Genomic DNA, 24,616 nt, shown 5'->3' on the forward strand with positions numbered 1-24,616 from the left:
TTTCTTTAATTTAATCACAGCCCTTTTTCTTTTAGTTTAAAGGAATATTTTACCCCAAAAATGAACATTTTCTGAAAATATGCTCACCCTCTGGCTATCCAAGATATAAATGAGTTGATTTCTTTATCGGAACAGATTTGGAGAAATTTAGCATTACATCCCAGGTGAAAAAGATGTAGTATTAAATGTATTAAAATTATACTTGAAATTCAAGTAGTATGTTTATAATACATTTGTATTCCCAACATAGTTATTTGAAGTGCATTAAAAATATATTGAATTGCATTTTAATATATTTCTAAAAAGTATACTAGAAGTACTTTTGTATTAAATATATGCTTAGTTATACTTCTAAGAAATATGCTAAACACAAGCATATTTTTAATGTATTTATAAAAAAAAGTATACTAGAAATACGTTGGTAATAAATATATGCTTAATTACACTTTTAAGGAATATGCTAAACACAAGCACACTATTACTATATTTCTAAAAAGTATAGTAGAAATACTATGTTAATAAATATATTCTTAGTTAGACTTTTAAGGAATATACTAAACACAAGCATACTTTTAGTGACGTTTTAGTGTATTTACAGAAAACATAGGCTATGTTACCCTTACTTAAAGTATATTTTATGTGTACTTTGTGTAAGAACATAAAATTCTTACTTTTAGTAGGTTTTTAATGTACTTTATATTGCAGTAGGCCTACACATGGTTATATTTTAAATAGCCTATTTATGTATTTATAATTGGTCACACTTTATATTAGGTGGCCTTAACTACTATGTACTTACATCAAAAAATAAGTACAATGTATTAATTTTGATATTTGGAAAAGTACAATATTTTGAAAAACATTTTTAACATTTACAATGTACAAACCTTTCTCAAATATTATTAACCATTGCAATATTTAAAATATGTTGTTTAATATGGGTTATGCTACTTTGGTTGATTAGGCTGTTGTTCAGTATGATACATTAATTGTTATAAGCTAGGTGTTTATAAATTTGTTCAAGCTTGATGCCTTTATTTTCAAATATATATTTCTGAAATTCCCACAAGGATTTCAACATCATATCTGAAAAAAATAAAAAAAACTTTATTTGTGTTTAAATTCAAACACAGACTAAACCTGATTGGTTCCAGAGCAATTGAACGGCTCTGATTGGTTCGTATGATAATGAGCTCGCAGCAGAGAGCTTAGTAAATCAGATATGATGTGCGTGCAAATGTCCCTTGAATGTGCATATAAGTCTACATTTAAACAGTATTATATAGAGCGATCGTGTCTCTTATAACAAGGTTCATTAGTTAACAACATTAGTAAACATGAACTAAGAATGAACATTACTTCTACAGCATTTATTAATCTTAGTTAATGTTAATTTCAGCATTTACTAATGCATTATTAAAATCACAAGTTGTTTGTTAACATTAATGCACTGTGAACTAACATGAATTAACAATGAACAACTGTATTTTCATTAACTAACATTAACAAAGATTAATAAATAGTGTAATAAATGCATTGTTCATTGTTTGTTCATGTTAGTTAATACATTAACTAATGTTAACAAATGACACCTTATTGTAAAGTGTTACCAACAAAAGTACTTAAAGTAGACTGTATAAACATCATTTTTCAAAACAATAAATCTTTAAAATATTGAAAATGTTTATAAAACATAACAATGACCAATTATAACCACATTAGAACATATTTCACCCAAAAATGTAAATTCTGTCATTAATTACTTGCCCTCATGTCGCTCCAAACCCATAAGACCCTTTTGTGCAGAACACAAATGAAGATATTTTTAACAGATGCCATGTGTACGCAAAAAAACAGCAATAACAAAAATAGTATGTCTTTATTCACAAATGATGTATCTCCAAAGCATTTTTTTACAAAAGCACCATGAGATGGCCGGCTCTCACGCCAACGCAACAGTGATGCATGATGGTGCTCTCGTGAACATGTTATTTTGTAAATAAAAATGCAATGTTTTTTGTGCACACAAAACATTCACATCACTTCATAAATTGAGGTTAAACAACTGGAGTCACATGGGTTTACTTTAATGATGTATTTATTACCTTTCTGAGGCTTGAAAGTGGTAGTTGCATAAACTGTGAAATGGAGGGGCAGAAATTTCTCAGATTTCATTAAAAAGACATTTATGTTTCAAAGATGAACAAAAGCCTTTGTTGGTTATAGTAAAAAAACGACATGGAGGTGAGTGATGAGAATTTTTGGTTTAACTAAGACATTAAGTAAATCGGTTCCCTCAGGCGCACCAGTAGATCTCTGCCTGATCTCTGATCTTCTGGTTCTTCTGCTCCTTCCACCACCCCAATCCTGGATTACTGAGCCACATCAGAAGTTTCCACTTTGAATGCTTTAGCCTGGCGGTTTTTTCACCAGCATCTAAAGTGAGAAAGAAAACAATAACCAAAATGTAAATGTAAAAATAATAATAATAAAAAAACAATGGTTGTCCAAAATGTTAACATATACACGGGTTTTCCCTACTGTTAGGGCATTTCCACCTCAGGACACAAAAGAGTGGGGACTCACAGGATAAGAACAATTTTCTAGAATTTTCAACACAGTTTTTGGTCACTTCCTATACAGGGCTCCAGACTGCAACCAAATGGTTGCATTTTGTGACCGTTTTTTCTGCCGGTGCGACTAAATTTTGTGAGCAATCACACTAGCATGACCACTACATTGCCCCACCTCATAAGCGCTGCTATTTCTGTTGCATATGAGAAACATCAAGCGAAACAAAAGCTAGTGAAACCGCGCTACTCGTTTGAGCTGTGCAGCGCGGACCATTTATCAGCTCGGATCAGTGCAGAGCAAACAAACTTCTCCGAGCTCAGAACAGGTTTACTCAGGAAGCAGTGTTGATTTCGCGACACTGTTACTGCACAGTGCTGCAAGATCCAGTGAGAAGCATTCAAATTCTGCACAGAAATCTGTTATAAACAGGTCAAACAACGCTGACATATAACCAGAAGTAGTAATGCTAACTATAACCATGGTGTTGTGGCAGAAATAGTTGAATTTCATTACATTATGCATTTCAAGGTTTGTATAACCTTTTGAGAGAGAAATTCAAGCACATTTAAGTATTTCACACAACTATTTACAGCACTTTAAAACTTTAAAAAGCATACAATTAAAATTTTATTTTTAAAGGGATGACCAAAATATACTTTGTGGTAAACAAACTAAGGGGCATCAAAATAAAGGGGCATCAAATTACCACTATAACCAGTAGATGGTGGCAGAGGAACACTTATAGGCTTATTAGTTATTCATTTGTACTTTTTACTTTATATTTTGAAATTATAAAATCACTATTATAAAATTTTAAATCATCAAGAAATCAAATTTTGTAAAAATTTTTGTGTATGAAGTAAGAAAAGAAACAAAGTGCACTGTAAAAAAAAAAACCTATCTGACTGAATCACACACAAAGCAAGAGAGCTCCTTTTATAATCACTGAAGTTGTTGGTCAGTTCCATGTAATACTACAAAAAAATAATGGTACATTTAATAAGAGTAGAATATGTTAATTTTCTATATAAAACTTACTGCACGTTACTGTTGTTAATAAAAGTAAATTTTGTGCTTCCCAATTCAAGCTCAGTGCTTTACTGTCAAATGTGCATTACCAATAAATAAATGTGTAATATTACTAGTATCTACACTTATTAATGCAAAATTATAATAATTTTATGATTTAATTATCTTTATTGTTAATACCCCCACACACCACCCCCAGCTCTACCAAATCTGCTTCTGGCGCCACCATCTGTAGAACTCAGTGGCGTTGGTGCCACTGCTCTCAAAAGTTAGTCTGGAGCCCTGCTATATACAGGTGCATCTCAATAAATTAGAATGTTGTGGAAAAGTTCATTTATTTCAGTAATTCAACTCAAATTGTGAAACTCGTGTATTAAATAAATTCAATGCACATAGACTGAAGTAGTTTAAGTCTTTGCTTCTTTTAATTGTGATGATTTTGGCTCATGTTTAACAAAAACCCACCAATTCACTATCTCAACAAATTAGAATATGGTGACATGCCAATCAGCTAATCAACTCAAAACACCTGCAAAGGTTTCCTGAGCCTTCAAAATGGTCTCCCAGTTTGGTTCACTAGGCTACACAATCATGGGGAAGACTGTTGATCTGACAGTTGTCCAGAAGACAATCATTGACACCCTTCACCCTTCAGGAGGGTAAGCCACAAACATTCATTGCCAAAGAAGCTGGCTGTTCACAGAGTGCTGTATCCAAGCATGTTAACAGAAAGTTGAGTGGAAGGAAAAAGTGTGGAAGAAAAAGATGCACAACCAACCGAGAGAACCGCAACCTTATGAGGATTGTCAAGCAAAATCGAGTCAAAAATTTGGGTGAACTTCACAAGGAATGGACTGAGGCTTTGTGCTGCTTTATCCGACAATAACGTGCAGGGTGTCATAGAACTACATTTAAATAAATTAAATGTATAGATTTAAGTTATTTATTTATGTAATGTTCTAATTTTATATGATTATTTATGTAAATTCTGCGTGACTGTGACGTGTTTTAATGCGTGCGTGCTGAACATTCGAGCCGCGTTGGTTCAAACACTGGAGTGGAGGGAGTTGCCATGGAAACGGAGCGGCAACACAACGACTGACAAGCAGGAAGCTCCGTTTCTCGCTGCTGTTTTTACTGTTTTCGGTAAGTTTAGTCCCTAAAATCTCACAAATATTAAATACAGCTATTCCTGACACCTCTCTTGCTTGTATTTGACTCGTTTCTGGTGAAATTAGTTAATAGAAATGGTTTAGTGTCTTCGAACAAGTCCGTTAGCAACTTAGCCGTTTTCAGAGGATGTAGGCTAACTCCGTAGACTGAGCTCTTTTTGAATGTTTGGGATTTTATTTACATCTTTATGTGTAGATGAGAGGTTTTGACAGTTCTGTAAAAGTTTTGCTGGTAATTTTTCAGTGGGTGATTGGAAATAGGCTCATTTATTTAACCTAAACATATAGCCTACACTGTACCGTTAATCGGTGACGTCACTTACATCAGCGGGACAATTAACTGAATCTAGTTCAAACGTATTTTGATCTCTCATGGTCAACAAATATTGATAAAAAACTGTTCTGTGATTTCAGAAGAAAAACAAAAACACGGCAAGATGGGATGGCTCCAAGATTTCACAATTTCTGAAGGGAGCCGCAGACGGAGAAGTAAGGAACACAAGTGAACAGGTGAAGCTTCTTAAAATTTTAAGAGGGCTTTGACATCCACAAGTAAGAAGTATGAGCAATATTAAATAAGTAAACCTAGAAGCAAATTATGTTATGTTAAAAGAATGTTTTCTGTATATTCTGTATTTTTCTACATTTCACCTGCTCTAGCTTGGTTCCTTGTAATAAACCTGGCTGGCATTGTATACTAAATATTGTTGGCTCTGTGACAAATTGCTTCTTATGTTCCTACATTCTTCAATGTTGATGGCCTGCACCCCAGACTCAGAGCGGACCTCCTGTCGGACAACATCTCCCAGGCACAATGAACAATATGGTTGGTAAGTTAACCTCAAACAAAATTCAGTAAAATGTTTTTGAAAAGAAGTCTGTTATGCTCACCAAGCCTGAATTTATTAAAAATTCAGATAAAAAAAAACAGTAGTATTACAATTTAAAATATCTGTTCTCTGTGTGAATATATTGTAAAATGTAATTTATTTCTGTGATCAAAGCTGAATTTTCAGCATCATTACTCCAGTCTTCAGAGTCACATGATCCTTCAGAAATCATTCTAATATGCTGATTTGCTGCTCAAGAAACATTTCTGATTATTATCAATCTTGAAAATAGTTGTGCTGCACAATATTTTTGTGTGTGTTTTTTTTTCAGGATTCTTAGATGAATAGAAATGTCAAAAGAACAGCATTAGTTGAAACAGAAAACTTTACACTCATTTTTTATTAATTTAATGCATCCTTGCTGAATAAAAATAAGAATTTCCTTTAAAAAAAATCCTGATAAAAATAAACAAACAAACAAACTTTACACTGTTAAAACATTCACACAAAAATACAACTCAGCACAGGTTACATTCATATTTGGGTCATTCTACAGAAACATCGACTTTTGGTATGGCAAGATGTCTTAAAATGTATTTCTTTTTTTAACATTTAAACTTAATCACATTATTAGATTACCTTTTTACATTATGAATACACATAAATGACAACTTAATGATTTTTTAAATATTTTTATAATATTTATTTAAAGACCACATGTAAAAATCTTCTTTGTCAATTTTAGAGGTTTTTATGAAATATTATTTCTCGATTTATCTCAGCACATGTAGTCAGTTACAGAAAAACAATGATAATGCAACAAATAAGGAGATTATGTTTTATTTATTTTAATCAGGTTTGTTAAAAGTGTGATTGAATGATGTTAGTACATTTGCACAACCATGTATTTGTTATAACAATGAAAATATTTTGGGGGAAAAAATAGTAATAAACAAGTAATGATGCAATCCTTTAAATCTTAACTCTTGAGTGAAGCAGAATTCAATGGATGTAAAATTATTATCGTGCCACATGTGACACATTTTATGTAATGTGACAGAAAAAAAAACACGGTAACACCAGTGACACAATGAATCACCAGTGACATACATTAGACCAAAGATACTTATTCTTCAACTATAATTAATTAATAGATGAGACTAAATTGTTACATTTGGCAATTAGTGAAAGCAGTTAGTAAAAGAACATAAACATAAACTGATCTTCACTGGTGTAACCCATAAAGAAGGTAACACCAGTGACAGTAACACCAGTGACAGTTTTCATGAAAAATGCATTTTGCAAAATATCTGCTGCAAGGTATCAAACCACATGTTGTCAATCATGGTATATTCACTAAATTAAGTAGTTTAATCCATTTGTATTCCAGTTTTTTGAGTATTCTCAAAATAAAGCACTTTCCCTCTGTACATGGCTGTGGGGACGAGCAGTTTTGTGGTGCTTGGAATTCTTTATAATTAATTAAAAACAAATATTGCCACATTAATGGCTCAAGAAGGTTTAATTGATCAAATAACATATTGTTTCAAATTAAAATATATAAAACAAGTTGTAACCCTAAAGTCTTTTTCAAGTGTTATATTTCTGTAAAGGCTAGGGACAGAAAAATGGACATTTCTATAGAATGACCCATTTATCAGTAATGCTTCTTTGGTAAAATCAGCATATTAGAATGATTTCTGAAAGATCATGTGACACTGAAGACTGGAGTAATGATGCTGAAAATTCAGCTTTGATCACAGCAATCAATTACATTTTAACATTCACACAAAACATCTCATAACCGTGCAATTCAGTTATATTTGATTAAATAAAATAATCTTTTGTCTGAAATAATATGAACAGCAGCTATTCTAATCTTTCTCCTTTTGCTTTCCTGTTTATATCTGGGGATGTCCATAACAAGGTTACTAGAGATTACACCAGTTCCAGTTTGGATCCAGCCTGGCGTGTGAAGACTTCAGATGACGCAAGCTTAAATAGCTTGTAAAAGCACCGTGTGCATTTTACTTTCACTTTTAAATTAGCAGTAAATTCTGCATCAATTGCTTGAATTCAATTCAAAATGCAAAGTCGGCAACACCAAAGCTCCAAAAGTATCAAATAATTTTTTTTTTTTTTAATTCGCTGGAAACGTAACACACTATGCGAATTTTTTTTTTTAAAATAAATTTAGAATCACACAGTTTAAATAAAATAAAAATCAGCAAATACTGTGGAACCAAATAAACGAGAACCGAATGTTAAAAAAAAAAAAAAAACTTCCAATATCACCTTAAGCTAAATGGCAGGTCAACAGGCTTTTCCAAAATCCAGAATATTTTTTTAAAACAGGCGCTTTTACATTTCGTTTTGAAACTCTTCTGCCATCGTCTTGTCTGTATCACCTCACTCTCCTCATGTGATAAACGAAATCTGGTCTGTGATGCGCGACTGTCGTTCGTTCGGTGTGCTGCATTGAGCAGCCGCGTTTAGTTCTAATTGTTGTGTCTGTTCTCTAAAATGAACTAAAGTATTTTTATTACTGTTAAAAAAAATCAAAATGACGGTGAGGGACGGTGCTTAACACCGGTATCACCGCCAACACCGTTGCAGCAAGCCTAATGCACCTATACTACATAATCAGAAGATTTTTTTGTGGTTTGTTTGTGTGTTTTGCAAATTTATCTGTTATGTCTGTGAACTGGTATAAAATAAATACTAGTGTTCTAATAATTTTGGGCACCACTGTAGCTCAGATAATATATGTAGACAAACATATTTATTTTAATTCTAAATTCTAGCTATATTAGTGTAATAAGTAAAACCAAAACATACAACAAAAGGTCCATGGCCAGAAGTGACAGACACAGCAGATAAAGAGCAGTCCTCCTCCAAATCGCCAGTACTCAGCTGGATTAGCTGGGGGAAAACAGAAGAAAAAGAGAAAGAGAAAGAAAAAAAGATTATGTCAGAAGACACCTGTTTTGTCTGGTATTAAAACAAATTAAAAACATGGAAGAAAAATACTGTGAAAATTCATTTAAAAATAGATTTATATAATATGTATTAATGTTAGACATGAATACTCACTTCCTCTGAAGATCATATGGTAGAAGATTTCCATTTCCAAAACTTCTGGATCATGAGGGGGAAGCGCGCACACGCACACACACACATTATTATTAATTTGTTTAATAAAACACTGTCTGCTTACTGACAGAGACATGGGCTTGCAAAAATGTACTCACCAGCTCCATCCAAAATCTTCACAGCTGATCCAAAATCCTGTTTTGCATACAGTATTCTTCTCCAAGGAGTCCAAGGATCATGCGTTCATGTCCTCTCTGCCAAATGAGTTCACATGACAGTGTTCACAGGTTACTCATTTCAAAGTGCTGTCACTTTTTCTTATGGGTTTGATCTTAAAACTAGCTGACAGTATGGGTGGGCGATATGACCATATTATTTCACAATATAGGAAATTTTACTTCACAATAACAATATATCTTATATATCACATGTATAAGATCAAAGTAGTAAATTACAAACAATAGGACTAATGTAATAGAACAAAGACCAGTTAAATACATTTTCTCTTTAGTATTTTGTTGTTTGATTCAAATTATGACCGACTGCAGGTAACATTAGGCTAAATTATACTGCTGTCACTTTAAGAACCAAAAGCACAGATCCAGTATACGGACAGGTCACCGGGTTTCCACCTGAATGTTTATCTTGACTCCAGACATTAGCGACTGTGTTTAAGTCAAGTGTATTTTGAGATGACTGTCTGTATTTGACCATTCAAGTGAGGCGCGGTTTTCTGTGTGACATGGTCATACAGCTATATCGCCCAGCCGCTGCTAACAGTATTAGCTCATACTAAACACAGTAATTGGTAGGACATTGATAAATGATATGTAATCGCGATTAGCATCTCACTTCAATCTTGATGTAACTATAAAACATTAGGCTATACATTAATAAAAGGTACTTACCTTTTGCAGTTTGCTTGTCTGTTAGCTGCTGGTAGAAGTGTCCATATTCGCGTTTATTCGTTCTCAATCGTCATCCCACAACACAAACTCACACAAAATATGAATTTAACACTCAGATAATACATATAAAAGCCATTACTAGAGGAGCGACCGCAGCAGACTGCAGAAGCCGGGCATGTCTGCCGGGACTGTCAGTGTATATTCAAATTTGAGCGGGAAAACGGCGCGCTCGCTAGTCATTGGCCAGATTCCTGAGTGACAGTCAGCTTAACCAATCAGCTCAAAGCAACACTGCGCGACAGCAAATAGCATTGCAACTATGAAAAAAAATAACTTATTAAGATTACAGTTAACTTAATTAAAATATCTTAATTAAATATTACAAATATGTATTTATATTTGTTTATTTTTATTTGTAGGCTGTTACATTTAATTAATTGATCAATAAAATATGCTGATTTAGGAACAGGTCTTACTTGGCAAAATCATGGTAGTTGTGTGTGTGTGTGTGTGTGTGTGTGTGTGCACCTGTTTTTCTATTCAGGTGGGGACTTAAACCTGAATACACACAGACTCATGGGGACTCGTGTCACGGTGGGGACCTAAATTGAGGTCCCCACGGGTAAACAAGCTAATAAATCACACAGAATTAAGTTTTTTTGAAAATCTAAAAATGCCTGTAGTTTCCTGTAAGGGGTAGGTTTAGGTGTAGGGTTGGTGTAGGGCAATAGAATATACGGTCTGTACAGTAGAAAAAGCATTACGCCTATGGAGAGTCCCCACAATGAAAGCAAACCAGACATACGTGTGTGTGTGTGTGTGTGTGTACGTTTGGCTACTTGTGCGGTTATACATGACCAATAAGAACCCTTTTGTATTTGATCAAATCCATGATCTTTCCTTTAGAAGCACCAGTTGTACAACTACTGTATGGTATTTTCTATATTTGGCCCTTCAGTGCTACACAGCCTGTTAATCCTCTGTCCACCATAACACTTATTTAAAAATACTGCCATAATTGCATGCAAGTTACAAAATTTGTCTACATACTTTTATTTAATAGCATATATACTGACTGCAGTAGGACTTTATAGCATTTGTGATATGAGACAAGTAAACTGAAAATGATGAACTTCTCACCATAGAAAGTGACAATCTGTATTTTAGTTATTCAAAAGTAAAGACAATGTATAAATTGCCCTAAGAGTGATGTTCCATCATGAACAGTGTGGTCCTTTCCACATAGCAAGCAATCTTGGCCCAAATGTGGCCTCAAACTGGCCTCCTGTCGGCAATGTACCCTTTCAGCCAGAGCTGGGCCATGTGTGGCAGTGATGGAATAATATTGCAATAAACATATTACAGATATTTTAATGAAGTGTAGTATTGTTTAAATTTAATCTTTGAAATGGCAAGTCAAAACAGAATGAAACATATAATTTCAAAATTAAGCAAATCAATAAATCAGTCAACTGCATTAAATTAAATTATATTTTGTTATATATTATTCTCAATACAAATATCTAATTTTAGAATCTTTACACACACACACACATATATATATATATATATAGAGAGAGAGAGAGAGAGAGAGAGAGAGAACATTTAACTTATCATGCAATATTAATTTGGTTTTAACATGGGGCACATACATTTATTAACCCTTGTGCGTTCTTCGGGGTCTTTTTGACCCGCAAATGAAGTTTGCTCAATTTAAAAAAAAATGTTCTCTTTTTCCAAATGGCATGAGACTTTGTACGGTCGTCAACACTTTCTAGATCTACAAATAAAAAATAAAATTGGAATGATTTCTTGATTTTATGTTAGTGTGAAAAAAAAAGTTACACTTATGGTCTTTGGGGTCTCTAGAGACCCCAGGCAACAAAATGTATTTTTTTAACAAAATATATATATTTTTAAAACAAATGTAATTTTACTCTGTTTATTAATGTTTTACTCTACATTTGTGTAGTTTTGGAAGACTTATGATATATTTTAAATTTATATAAATAAATTAAAAGACATTTTATATAGGTTTTATACAAAAACAGCTTTTTATGTAAAATTCACTTCATAAAGACCCACATTTCTAACTTTCATTCATGGGGATAACATGGATCATTTCACATGGTTTAGTGTAAAATTTTTGCCCATATTTTGGAAATTACAGTTTCAAAAGTAAAAAATTATCATTTTTACCACTAGATGGCTGCAGAGCTCCACTATTTACTATTTGCTATTTGACCAACTGAAAGATATCTTTTCACAAGTTTTCTTCAGTTGGATTCATATCTACATATTGTGAAATCACAATTATAACAATAAAAATGATTTTTGTCAAAGTTTTGCATTTTTAGAACTGAAAAAAAATCAAATTTTCAATAATGTTACATTATGATTTGAATCAAACCTCAACAAGATGTTACAAAGAGAAAGGTTGGAGTCTTTAGAGTTTATCATTTATTTCAATCATCTGTTTTTCATATAATTTTAAGTGTGTGTGTGTGTGTGTGTGTGTGTGTGTGTGTGTGTGTGTGTGTGTGTGTGTGTGTGTGTGCGTTCGTGTGCATTGTTGATGTGTCAGTGTCACCAATTTATTTTTGTGGTGGTTCTGCATTTTGGATTATTTTATTTGACAAATTATAAGAAAGCAGTTTTTATGGTCTCACAAATTTATTCGTGTGTGTGTGTGCGCGCGCATTGTCAATGTGTCAGTGTCACCAATTTATTTTTGTGGTGGTTTTGCATTTTGGATTATTTTATTTGAAGAGACCCCGCATAGAAAATGTACAAAATTCATCCTCAAAATCAGAAACAACACAGAACACACATGGACAGAAATGAAGTGTCACACTTCCAATATTGCAAAATGATCATGCTGTGAACACACATACAGTCACACACACAAACACAGAGGAATAAATTTGTGAGACTAAAAAAAACTGCTCTTTTATAATTTGTCAAATAAAATAATCCGAAATGCAGAGCCACCACAAAAATAAATTGGTGATACTGACACATCGACAATGCACACACACACAATCACCCCCCAAACACACACACACACACACACACTTTGAAAATTATATGAAACACAGATGATTGAAATAAAAGATGAACTCTAAAGACTCCAACCTTTCTCTTTGTAACATCTTGTTCAGGTTTGATTCGAATCATAATGTAACATTATTGAAAATTTGATTTTTTCAGTTCTAAAATGCAAAACTTTGACAAAAATCATTTTTATTGTTATAATTGTGATTTCACAATATGTAGATATGAATCCAACTGAAAAAACTTGTGAAAAGATATCTTTCAGTTGGTCAAATAGCAAATAGTAAATAGTGGAGCTCTGCAGCCATCTAGTGGTAAAATGATCATTTTACTTTTGAAACTGCAATTTCAAAATATGGACAAAATTTTACACTAAACCATGTCAAATGATCCATGTTATCCCCATGAATGAAAGTTAGAAATGTGGGTCTTTTATTAAGTGAAATTTACATAAAAGCTGTTTTTGTATAAAACCTATATAAAAATATTTTTAATTTATTTATATAAATTTAAAAAATATCATAAATCCTCCAAAACTACACAAATGTGGAGTAAAAACATTAATAAACAGAGTAAAATGACATTGGTTTAAAAAAAAACCCAACTATTTTGCTACAAAATTACATTTTGTTGCCTGGGGTCTCCAGAGACCCCAAAGACCATAAGTGCACAACCCAAAATGAAAACCGCACAAGGGTTAATATGCTGTCATTCACTAGCATTAAATAAAATGATCATAAAAGTATTTTATTTTTATTCAAATCTTCGGTATCCATGTGATGCTTTGTGTGAGGAACAGATACAAATTCAAACCATTCATAAATGATATGCATCTCCTTCCTCTGTAGCTATAGTAACAGATTCAAAATTTGCCGTTAACAAGTTTTACGGCAGCGATATCAAACGCTCATTGGCTCTCGCCGGTTTCGTCACAGATTGCGACATGCCGTGTTTCCGGTTATGCGTGAGAAACGCGCGCTCAGTCACGGAGTTCATTGGGAGAGTATTTTCAGCGATTAACAACTTAAATTATGCCCTGCTCCTCGCACTAAACTATTATATTCTGTCAGAGAGGACCGCGACTGCAACGCATCGTCATTTGGACTACTGTACTGTGGTACTGCTTTTTGACATTTCTGCAATAAATTCTTGTGATTACACATATCTGTCTGTTACATTTCTCTTATAACGTTAGACTGTACTTTATACACTCGCTGATTTTTTTTTCTTTATAAAAATAAAACATTTTTAATGCAATACATTTTTTATTGCACGGTTACATGATTTGTGGATTTTAAGGCTGATTTTATATTCTATATAAAATTACAGAGTTTTAATGTAAAAATACACCTAAATATAAAACCAATAATATGCAATAACAATAAGATTTACTTTAAAATTAAAAAAAGAACATTAAATTGAAAGAACGGACATAAAACTTTAATATAATGAACTACGTACATTTTTTAATTGCAGATTATTTTTGTAATTTTACGTAAATTTGTACATAATTGAAGAAAATGAAAAAAATACTGTATAAATAATCCAATAATGTTTTTGTATAAAAATGAGAATTACTGTAAATTGTCATTAATGGAATAATACTTAAAATAGCAGTCAAGTTGTTAATTTACAGATATTGTTTGTAATTTTACGGAGTTTTGAACATAATTTAAAATAACACAAAAAATACCCTAAAAATAATACAGTAATTTTCCTGTATAAAACATTAAAAATACTGTAAGTTGTCTTTAATAATATAGTACCTAAAATAACAGTCAAGTTGTTAATTTACAGATATTGTTTGTAATTATACTGTTTTGAATGTAATTTGAAATAACAGAAAACTAAACTACTGTAAAAAATTTAGGGTTATTTTCTGTAAAATTAGGGTTTTTACAGTGTACTCAGCAGGCCCAGAATGCTCTCATTCAGCACGGAGTGTGATTTAGGTAAATTTGATGAAGCTTATTGAAACAATGAGTCATTCAGATAAATGTTGCGTCATCTAGTTGAAGAGAAGTTAACTGTGACTGTTGATAAATGAATATTTATATTTAAATCATGCAACGCATTATTTATTTCATTTTTTTATTATAATTTATTTGGGCTGAATCAATATAACTAAACCGTAATGGAACCTGTTGGTACCGATAGTCTAGTGGTTAGCACACTGATATATAGTGCCACTGTGTCTCTGGCGATCTGTGTTTGATTCCTGGCTTAAGGTCCTTTGCCGATCACATTCTCCTCTCCACCCCACACCAATCGCTACACTCTCCTGTGTAATAAGCACAAAAAGGCAAAAAAAAAATTGCACTTGCAAATTAGTGAGCTTTACTTTACAGTTACATGGTTGTTACTGTAAATGAAAATATGGTTATTTCTTCTACAGTAAGTTACTTGTGACTAGCTGCCAGTTAATTACTGTAGTTCTTTTCTACAGTAAGTTACTTGTCACATGCTGCTGGTTAATTACTGTGCTTTTTATACAGTAAGTTACTTGTCACTTACTGCCAGTTAATTATTGTGAAGTTCACAGTCAGTTTCTTACAGTGTGTAAGTTCAGGTCCATTAAATTATATTAACAGATGGAGATTTAGATTTTGTCCCACTTTAGGTGGCCTTAACTACTATCTACTTACATTGAAATTAATCATTTGATACAATGCACTTATTGTGTACATACATGTGTTTACATTGTACTTATATTTTTAAAAATACCTGCATGTAATTACATCTGTAATTAATTTCTGTAATTGCACTGTTGACCCATCTCTTACACGTTAACCCACCCTTAAACCGACCCATACCATCAAACCTGTCCCTAACCACCCGTATCCCACCTCAATAGCAGCAAACGTGTTTTGCAATACAATATGATCACAATAAGTACATTGTGCCACCTAATATAAAGTGGAACCTTAAATTCTAATACTGTAGTTGTAAATGTTTAATTTAACATTAACTAAGATTTATAAATTATTTAGAAGTATTTTTTCCATTGTTAGTTCATATTAACTACTGTTTTTTATTTTTATTTTTTTAACCAAATGGAACCTTATTGTAAGGTGTTACCCAAAACGTTTTTCAGAAATAGAAAAAAATAGCCTGTAGTTGAAATCTTCCATATGGTGGATTAACTTGTATGTTTTCGTAAGTCATACCTCAAAAATGTTTCTATTTTTCAGCTTGTCTTTTTGATCAGTTGCAGAATCTGAAACAGAATAATTGAATTAGAACATTTTAACTGATGCAGTTAAAAAAAAATAGTTTGCCTATATATTAATGTACAACTGTAACAGAGCAAATAAAGAGTATTAAACTGTGCATGATTACCTCTAGTATTCCTGCACCAGAGGCAGAACACACAGATAGATGAGAGGAGAACACACACTGAACAGCAGCGTCCAGCAGAGCACACAGTCTGATACAGGAGGTGGTGTGGAGGTGGTGTTCAGGGGTCCAGAACAGGAAGATACTTGCTCAAAATAAAATAAACAAAAATGTATCAATGAACGCTAAAAAAATATCTGTTCATCTTGCTTCTTCACTAAGAGAGGTATTACCCAGGTCAAGAACTACACAAGCAATGTATAATTAGCAGAAGTGTTTTCTTACCTTCCAGAGAGAGATGAGTTGTTCGTTTTCCATAATAGTACACTTCTGATGAGGAGATGATGCCTTTTTCATCTGCATTTATCTTTTTCTCTAGTTTTGCACAGTAGTACAGTCCCAGATTAGAGACACTAATGTTAGTAATATTTAGATCATAAGAATTATTGTAGGGATTGTGGATAGAACTGAAACGTTTAAGTACTGTATGTTCGGTTTCCATGAGAGATTTGATTTTCATGACAGATTTTCTTCTTCTCCATAGATTTTTTTCTGATGGAATAGTAAAACTGTAAAAGCACAAAATAACTTTATGAAGCACTTCATATTGTGGTGTTACACAAAAATATAACAATAGTGACATTTTAATTCAAAAACTCTCAAAAACAACTAATGAAGTATATTTTTTTCTTACACATGACTGCGATGAGAGTAAGGCTTGGCCTCTCCATCTCAGGGAATGATTGTGAATAAGTGGCAGCGCTGAGGGTCTTAATGCAGATGTCAACTATCATCTGATTGATTCACACCAATGGAAAGTTTTACCTAAAGCATGCCTGTGTCATGAGGGGTTAGCAGTAAATTGGGTTATTGTGTGAACATACAAAGAGTGAGAGCAGTATGCAGTCACCTTGCATTTACTTTTTTGCTCTGATTTGATTTTTGATCAGGTAAATCTTTAACCTTTTTTTTTCATCAGACAGATATGCAAAGAGGCTACTGTATTTGTTTGATTATTGAGATGATTAGCCTCAGAAAGAGTCCAGACATGCAGATAAGCCCAAAATGTTATGCTTTACATTTCACATGCAATGAGTAAATTCAAGAACTGGACAACTGTCTTTGTTTTATTGCAGTGGGTTGAAACTACTATGCAGCAACATCTAAACATGTCAAAACAGGAAACCCACAGGCCTGGGTCAACAGTGTAATTATAAATGTAATTACAGAAATTAATTACAGATGTAATTATATAAAGGTATTATTAAAAATATAAGTACAATTTAAGAACATGTATGTACACAATAAGTGCATTGTATCAAATGATTCATTTAAATGTAAGTACATAGTAGTTAAGGCCACCTAATATAAAGTGGGACCCCAGAAAAGTTGGGACGTTTTGTAAAATGCAATAAAATCATTCTCCAACCTTCATTTAATTGACAAAGGTACAATTAAAAGATTTCCAATGTTTTCACTGACCAACTACAAAATGTATTTTGTAAATATAAACAATTTTCAAATTGTCAGACAAATAAAAAAATAGACCCTACTTACATTTATAGTGCACATTGCTAGTCTTGTGGTGAACAATTAAACCGTGAAAGTCAATACACCGGGGAAAAAAATAAAAATTGGTCTGCCATCGTAATCTTTAATCAAAAATTGAAAAACCTTGAGATCAAAACAGCAACCTCAGGAAAATTAATTCTGGGCTTGGCATAATTTAAAAATATTTATTATGAAACAATCATCATTCAGAAACAAAACAAAACTACTGTGCTCAGAGATGCTGTGCTTCGAAATTGGTTAGAACTATTTTGGCAGAGCAAAAATAAACAAACTAACTGGTGGTACTGATGTCTAAAATGTAAAATAAAGCAGTTGTATTCAATAAACACAAGGACTGATAATTTGTTGATCTTTATTGTCCTTAAAAATGTTTATGGTAGAAGTTTAATGTCATATTTTATGCTGTTATTTTAGGATCATTAATACTATTATAGTTTCAAATAGTTTTAAATATACACTTTTAAATATAGGCTATCTTATTTTTATATTTTCTGTTTTAACTTAAAATTTCTTTCAGTTTTATTATTTTAGATAAATATTCATTTTAAAGTATTTTAATTTTAATTTATTTATTTTTTATTTATTTAGTTATTAAAGTATTTCAATTAAAGTACTTCAACTAAACTGAATTGAACTGAGAAATTTTGAATCCGTTTAATTAAAATCTTTTTTTTCTTCTTTTTTTTTTTAGATTTTATTTGATTTAGGTTTAATTTTACTTCAGTTTACATTGATTTTATTTTAAAGCAACTAATTAATACTAATATTATGTAGGAATTTCATGAAAATCCATTGCAGTAGATATTGTGGAGATGAGATACTCTACTCCAGAATACATAAAACAATTGAATGCATCAATGTCTTGTTATCGCCCACACCTTATTTGCCCTTTTAATTCAACTACAACCAGAGTTACTGCAATAACCTTCTAATAACTCTGTAATCCAGTTTTCTCTGTCAGACTAGTGTTTCTGCAGTGTGTGGAATGGAATTTATGTTGGACTGAATAGTAAAACACTTTTTGCAGAAACCCTATTAGCGCCATCTACTGGTCATTTTAATGATGTTTCTTATAGGGCCTGAAACGCACAAACATACTCACCGCATAAACAACAACAATACATGAATATGTACTTCCCTCGCATGTTCTTTTGTCACTTATCTGTATATATCTTTTAGGACTTATCAGACAGATAATGGACAGATAAAGTGAACATATACAATATCATGTCATTAAATATACTGACAAAGTAAATGTACAGGTAGAAGAAGCATATTACTTACACACATTAGTTTTGAGATAATCTTGAGCATCATTTGGGTTCTCACGTGGTGTACATTGCCAAAGTAATACGGAAATGACCAAAGTGCTGTCTTGCAAAAACTAAAACCTGCTCTTTGTGATTCATTCTGAGAGATGCAGTAAATGTGATACTTCCTCATCCACCAGAGTCTAAAGAAAATAAGGCTTTTGCCATTACTGCATGCATACAAACCAAATGTACCACAAACTCACCACATAAGCAATTAATAATTTACCCACATCAGCCTCTGTCCTACCTATTTCCTTTCCCATTTCTCTCATAAGCACATAAGCACTAAACTAAATGGAAAATTTGAGTTTAAGATTCATATCTTTTTAACTGTGAAAAAAACAAGACTCTTTCTTGAGAAAAACACAGTGTTATTGAGTAAAACCCCTTTGAAGAGAAACTTTGATGTTTTGAATATTTGATTTAAATTTGCTTTGATTTTGATTTGATTTTAACTATTCAACTAAATTATGCACAATTAGTAACCAGACAGATCTAATGCACCTGTCTGAAGGAAAATAATAAAAAGAAGAAGAAAAAAGAATGTTTATTACTAATGAGAAGTAACTAAAGTGGGCATCTATCTTTTTTCTGTATAGTATTAAGATTTTAAGAGTTTTAAGACTTTATTTTAAGGTGTCATAATACAGAGTAATTAATTAACTAATTAAGTACTTAGCAGTAGCCGTTGAACTTACGTGAAACAAACTGTACTTACAACGTAACTAAGTCATGGAACAGCCTGTAATTACAGTTTGTAATTATGTACATGTAATAGGCAGCTACTGTTACACATATGTACAATCTTGAAACACTTTATTTTAAATTATATGAGTCTGTTACCCAGCTACTTTTACACTTAAGTACAATCTTGAAACTCTTTATTTTAAGTAGCTTATGTCTGTGTACTTACATTTATAATTACAGTCTGCAACACATATGTAACAATCTTTTGGTTACATAGCTGTGTAACAGACTCGGTCTGTTACATATGTGTAACAGCAGCTGCCTGTTACATGTACATAGTTACAAACTGTACAGGCTGTTCCATAACTTAGTTACATAGTAAGTACATTTTGTTTCATGTAAGTACAATGGCTACTACTAAATACTTAACTAGGTAATTACTCTGTATTATAGACACCTTAAAATAAACATCACTTCACATAGGAAACCACATCCTGTTATTCAGGTCATCACTGCGTGTCCACAAAGACTGCAATAAAGCATTTTTATTAGAAATGAAAAAAAAAAAAAACTTGTACTGCACCAGTACCAGATGAACAAATTTACAGGTTTGAATTTATTAACTCATAAAAATAATCACGTGAAAAAAGTATCCAAGTTTGGAATTACATATATTTTACATTCAGATGTAATGGTAAAAAGTCATCTACTTTGTATGATTACATGTGATGTTACATGACAATGAAACCTGCAACTTTGCAGAATCCACCTCAGTTCTGTTTTAGGTCTCTTCAGTTTGTGTTCTGACCTGAGCGTAAGTACTGAAGTCAGAACTCTGCACTCGCTTTGTCTTGCGTTGTTTTTGTCTCTTGGTTATCACGTCTAAAGATGCATAACACACCTCTTCATCCGCACACTGAAATGAAATTTACTAAATGAATGTTTCAGTTTTTAGAAAAATAGCCAATGTCTGTAATGAACATGCATGATCATATTGTTCATACCTCAGCTGTATTTCTACCTTTTAACTTATCTTTCTGATCTGTCGCAGCATCTACAATGGATTGTTAAATTAGAATGTCACTTACATACATAAATGCTTTAAAGTTCATGCAATTATGGTTATGAGTTACATTTAAATTTTGTGTGCAGGCCTTGCTAATCAAAAATATGGGCATTTACAAAGCTGTTGATCTGTATAATAAAATTAAAAAAAGTGGCAACTCAAAAGATTGTGAATTAGTCAATGATTACCTGTTTTCTTACAAAAGAGGTAGAACACACAGATGAAGGAGAGGAAAACACACACTGGACACACACTAAACAGAAGCGTCCAGCAGAGCAGACAGTCAGGAGGTGCAGAGGGTTCAGAACAGGAAGTCACTTCTTCAGAATAAAATAAACACAAATCTATCAATGACTATTAATTTAAAAAAGAAAAAAAAAGTCACTTTACTGAGAAGGTAAAGTTTTCCAGAATTACACAAGCAATGATGTTATAATGTCTAACAGAAGTGTTTTCTTACCTTCCAGAGAGAGACGAGTTGTCCGGTTTCCATAAGAGTACACCTCAGATGAGGAGAGGATGCCTTTTTCATCTTGATTTACCTTATTCTCTAGTTTTGCACAGTAGTACAGTCCCAGATCAGAGACACTGATGTTAGTGATATGTAGATCATGAGAATTATTATAACGGTTGTGGATAAAGCTGAATCGCTGAAATATCTCAACGTCCAGTTTCCTAAAATCTATTATGAGAGAGGGTTGATTTTCATGAGAGCAGTTTCTTATCCATACAATGAGAGAACCAAAAGTTACAGAGTGATCACAGTAGAGAGTGATGTTGTCTCCTGGACTGACTTTCATCTCCACTTCTTCTCCATCGATGCTTTTTTGATGAAACAGTAAAACTGTAAAAGCACAAAATAACTTTATGAAGCGTTTTAAATTGTTCTATTATTCCAAAATGTTCACAGTAGTAACATTTTCATTTAGCTGAAGAAGTAAATTTGTTTCTTACACATGAGTGCGATAAGAGCAAGTCTTGGCCTTTCCATCTCAGTCAGTGTTGTGAATAAGTGACACTGGTGAGGGTCTTAATGCAGACATCAACTCTGATCTGATTGGTTCACGTCAATGGAAAGTTTTACCTAAAACGGCCTGCGTCATGAGGGGTTGGCACTAAATTTAACTGTTGTTTGGAAGTACGTAAAGATAGAGCATTTTTAACCACTCACTAGTTACCTTTTAGACTTTTTTGCTGTGGTTTGGCTTTGTGATAAGGCCCCTGATTGGTTCATAAAAATGGAAGTGTTCAAGATAACTTAAGTTTATCTGATTGATATGTTTTATCTTTGATTCAGACATACAGATAAGTATCCTTATTTCAGACATTTTGCGCTTTACATTGCATATTCATTCAATCAATTTATGCCTGTCATGAGGGTCAGTCTCTGAATCAAAGTTCACCTACAAAATTCATAAGGTTCTTTGTTTTGTTGTAATGGGTTCAATTCAACATCTAAACATTTCAAAACAGGAAACCCACAAGTCTTTCATCGAGACCACTTACAAACACTTCACATTTGCGACTCGTCATGAAACTCTCATTTCACATCTCTTAGTTGATCATTGGTCACCAAGCACAAATGTTTCCATTGGCCTTTGTGTGGTTTTGTGTTTTGGTAAAAGTGCACATCTTTGCACGAGAGAAGTACTTGCTAAAATAACTGCTGCTAATGCTCTATACTGTGGTTAAAGTGACACTGACAAATTTCCACTGAGCTGAAATTAGCTACATTTAATTATTAGACAGCGTAATAACGAGTGAAGTAATAACAGTGAAATAACACAAGTGAAGATAAATAAATCATGCCCAACTACAAACTATAAAGAAAAGTTCAAAGTTAGCTAGACTAACTGGTCCTTATGGGTCAAATAGGTCTATGTGAGTATAAAAACAACAGGTTCTTTAATATTAAGGGGGAGTCAAGAGCCATGCATATGTCACATTCAGTGTTGGGGGTAACGCATTACAAGTAACGCGAGTTACGTAATAATATTACTTTTTTAAAGTAACTAGTAAAGTAACGCATTACTTTTTATTTTACAAGAAAATATCTAGTTACTTTTTCAAAAAAGTAACGCAAGTTACTTTTTTCCCATTTATTGACTGACAGTGCGCTGTGTGAAAATGATGTTACTGTAGTTCTAGACTAAATGTGATTGTGCATTAATTCATCCCACTCACAAAAAAACTGATTTAGTATTCATCAAAATGAATTAAAACAGTGAAATGCAAACTCAGAATATGACGCAAACCTGCAATAATTAAATGTTAAACAACACAAATGTATCTAATCCCATTTTATTAACCAATGCCTTTGCTGCTGACCTTTGATGATCCAGTTCAACCATACTAATAAGCAAAATTTACTTTAGATAAACTAACAATTGTGCTTCATTGTTTTTTTTTTATTATTGCTGAAGAGTGTTGAACCTTCTTCTCCTGCTTTCTACTGTACAGACGTGAATTTACTTTTCCTTCAGCCTGAGGTTTATTCATTACACTTTTTGGTGTGAAAGGGCTTTTACATTTGCTATAAATAGAACTTCTTGTGTTAATTGCGTAACACATTACTTTCCATAAAAAGTAACTAAGTAACGTAATTAGTTACTTTTTTAGGGAGTAACGCAATATTGTAATGCATTACTTTTAAAAGTAACTTTCCCCAACACTGGTCACATTCTTCTTACAGTCAAACGTGTGCTAGACAAGAAATTATAGAAAGCTCTGAAACTTAGACAACATTTTGCCCAGTTTAGATTTACATCCACAACATGCTACTGTGAGCATGTAAGAAATACTGCTGCTGCACATAACATGAAATAATCCCCATATAGCATGCATGTATCACCCCGTAGCAGATCTATACAGGTGGAGCTGGGGAAGGTGGAGCGTTTCTGAAGTGTACTGCAACTGCTACAGCAAGCACTAGCCAAGTATCTGAATGTTGAGCAGCGAGCTCATTGGATGCTGATACAAGAAGAACCAATCAGCTGAGCCATGTGATAATGTCATTATGTCAGATTGAGTTTGACCTATTGGACTGCGCCATCTAGAGTTTCATGCCAGAACTTTGGATTTCTGTCATGACAACTCTCGGAGAGATTGGCATGGTAACGTACATGACAATGTTCAGGGCCGTGCGCAGGGGGGTGGCCCGGTGGCTAGACTGCCCTCATTGGCTGAGGTGTCCCTCTCACTCCAGCTCAAAGCATTCAGTAACCGCTCCGCTAAAGATTCACTGATTCCGTGAATCGGCTCTGTGTTTTCCCGCCACTCCGTGGCATCACTCACAATCTGTATGCCCACTCTCTGGAGACGACAGTTCTTCCCGAAGTTCGTTTCATTAACAGGTAGATGCATTGCAATCCACATTACAGTCAGTGGGTTGATCTGCTGGATTAGTAATTTGGTAGTTTGTTTTTGTATTTGCTCTCGGTCTTCTAAAAGTCGTAACAACTTGTACAGAATATCCACGTTCTTAGAATGTTTAATCAAATTATTGTACCTGATCAGATCTAATATAAATAACACCAAATTTGCTGTTGTTGGCACGCTTTGTAGAAAACATGTTCTAAATGAGCTGTTTATTAGTATATAATATAGATTTATGCTGTATAATATTACATTAAATGTCTAATACTTATACTTCCATTGAAGATGAAGCAGAAGCAGTCTCAGAGAGTGAGGAAGAGCCAACTCTATCAAAACATCTACAATAAAGTCTGAAATTATTACAGTGCTGTCTTCTCTTTTAATTGTACACTATACAGTCAAACGTTTTTGAACCATACGATTTTTAGTGTTTTTTTAAAGAAGTCTCTTCTGCTCACCAAGCCTGCATTTTTTTTGATCCAAAGTAGCAAAAACAGTAACATTCAGAATTTTTTTACTATTTAATTCTATGTAATATTCCATTTGAATATATTTTAAAATGTATTTTATTCCTGTGATTTCAAAGCTGATTTTTTAGCATCATTAT

At 32.9% G+C, this 24,616-nt stretch overlaps 1 protein-coding gene and 3 long non-coding RNA genes across 7 annotated transcripts; 1 reads left to right on the forward strand and 3 right to left on the reverse strand.

Moving 5' to 3' along the window:
• Window positions 1–1,619: 1,619 nt before the first annotated feature.
• LOC131544584 (uncharacterized) lies at window positions 1,620–9,920 on the reverse strand. 2 transcript variants are annotated; one of them, XR_009272179.1, is made up of 5 exons: window positions 9,607–9,920; window positions 8,857–8,952; window positions 8,699–8,740; window positions 8,444–8,527; window positions 1,620–2,436 (listed from the first exon to the last, which is right to left on the reverse strand). It is a non-coding gene; the product is annotated as an uncharacterized LOC131544584 (long non-coding RNA). The 2 variants fall into 2 exon arrangements; XR_009272172.1 differs by having other exon boundaries at window positions 8,699–8,743.
• LOC131544656 (uncharacterized) lies at window positions 3,819–7,601 on the forward strand. The gene is made up of 3 exons (XR_009272186.1): window positions 3,819–5,285; window positions 5,548–5,605; window positions 7,533–7,601. It is a non-coding gene; the product is annotated as an uncharacterized LOC131544656 (long non-coding RNA).
• Window positions 9,921–15,771: 5,851 nt separating the features above from the next.
• On the reverse strand, window positions 15,772–19,518 carry LOC131545682 (uncharacterized). The gene is made up of 3 exons (XR_009272478.1): window positions 16,282–19,518; window positions 16,000–16,141; window positions 15,772–15,877 (listed from the first exon to the last, which is right to left on the reverse strand). It is a non-coding gene; the product is annotated as an uncharacterized LOC131545682 (long non-coding RNA).
• A 568-nt stretch (window positions 19,519–20,086) lies between these two features.
• LOC131546214 (uncharacterized) lies at window positions 20,087–21,624 on the reverse strand. 3 transcript variants are annotated; one of them, XM_058785624.1, is made up of 5 exons: window positions 21,589–21,624; window positions 21,095–21,478; window positions 20,823–20,951; window positions 20,573–20,622; window positions 20,087–20,484 (listed from the first exon to the last, which is right to left on the reverse strand). In XM_058785624.1, exons 1-5 carry the CDS (start codon window positions 21,590–21,592, stop codon window positions 20,350–20,352), a joined length of 702 nt encoding a protein of 233 aa, XP_058641607.1. In that variant the 5' UTR covers window positions 21,593–21,624; the 3' UTR covers window positions 20,087–20,349. The 3 variants fall into 3 exon arrangements, with proteins under 3 accessions (XP_058641607.1, XP_058641598.1, XP_058641616.1); XM_058785615.1 differs by having other exon boundaries at window positions 20,823–20,954; XM_058785633.1 differs by lacking the exon at window positions 20,823–20,951.
• Window positions 21,625–24,616: the final 2,992 nt, after the last annotated feature.

Source organism: Onychostoma macrolepis, chromosome 01 (assembly GCF_012432095.1).
Source record: "Onychostoma macrolepis isolate SWU-2019 chromosome 01, ASM1243209v1, whole genome shotgun sequence".
NCBI classification, from domain to species: domain Eukaryota; kingdom Metazoa; phylum Chordata; class Actinopteri; order Cypriniformes; family Cyprinidae; genus Onychostoma; species Onychostoma macrolepis.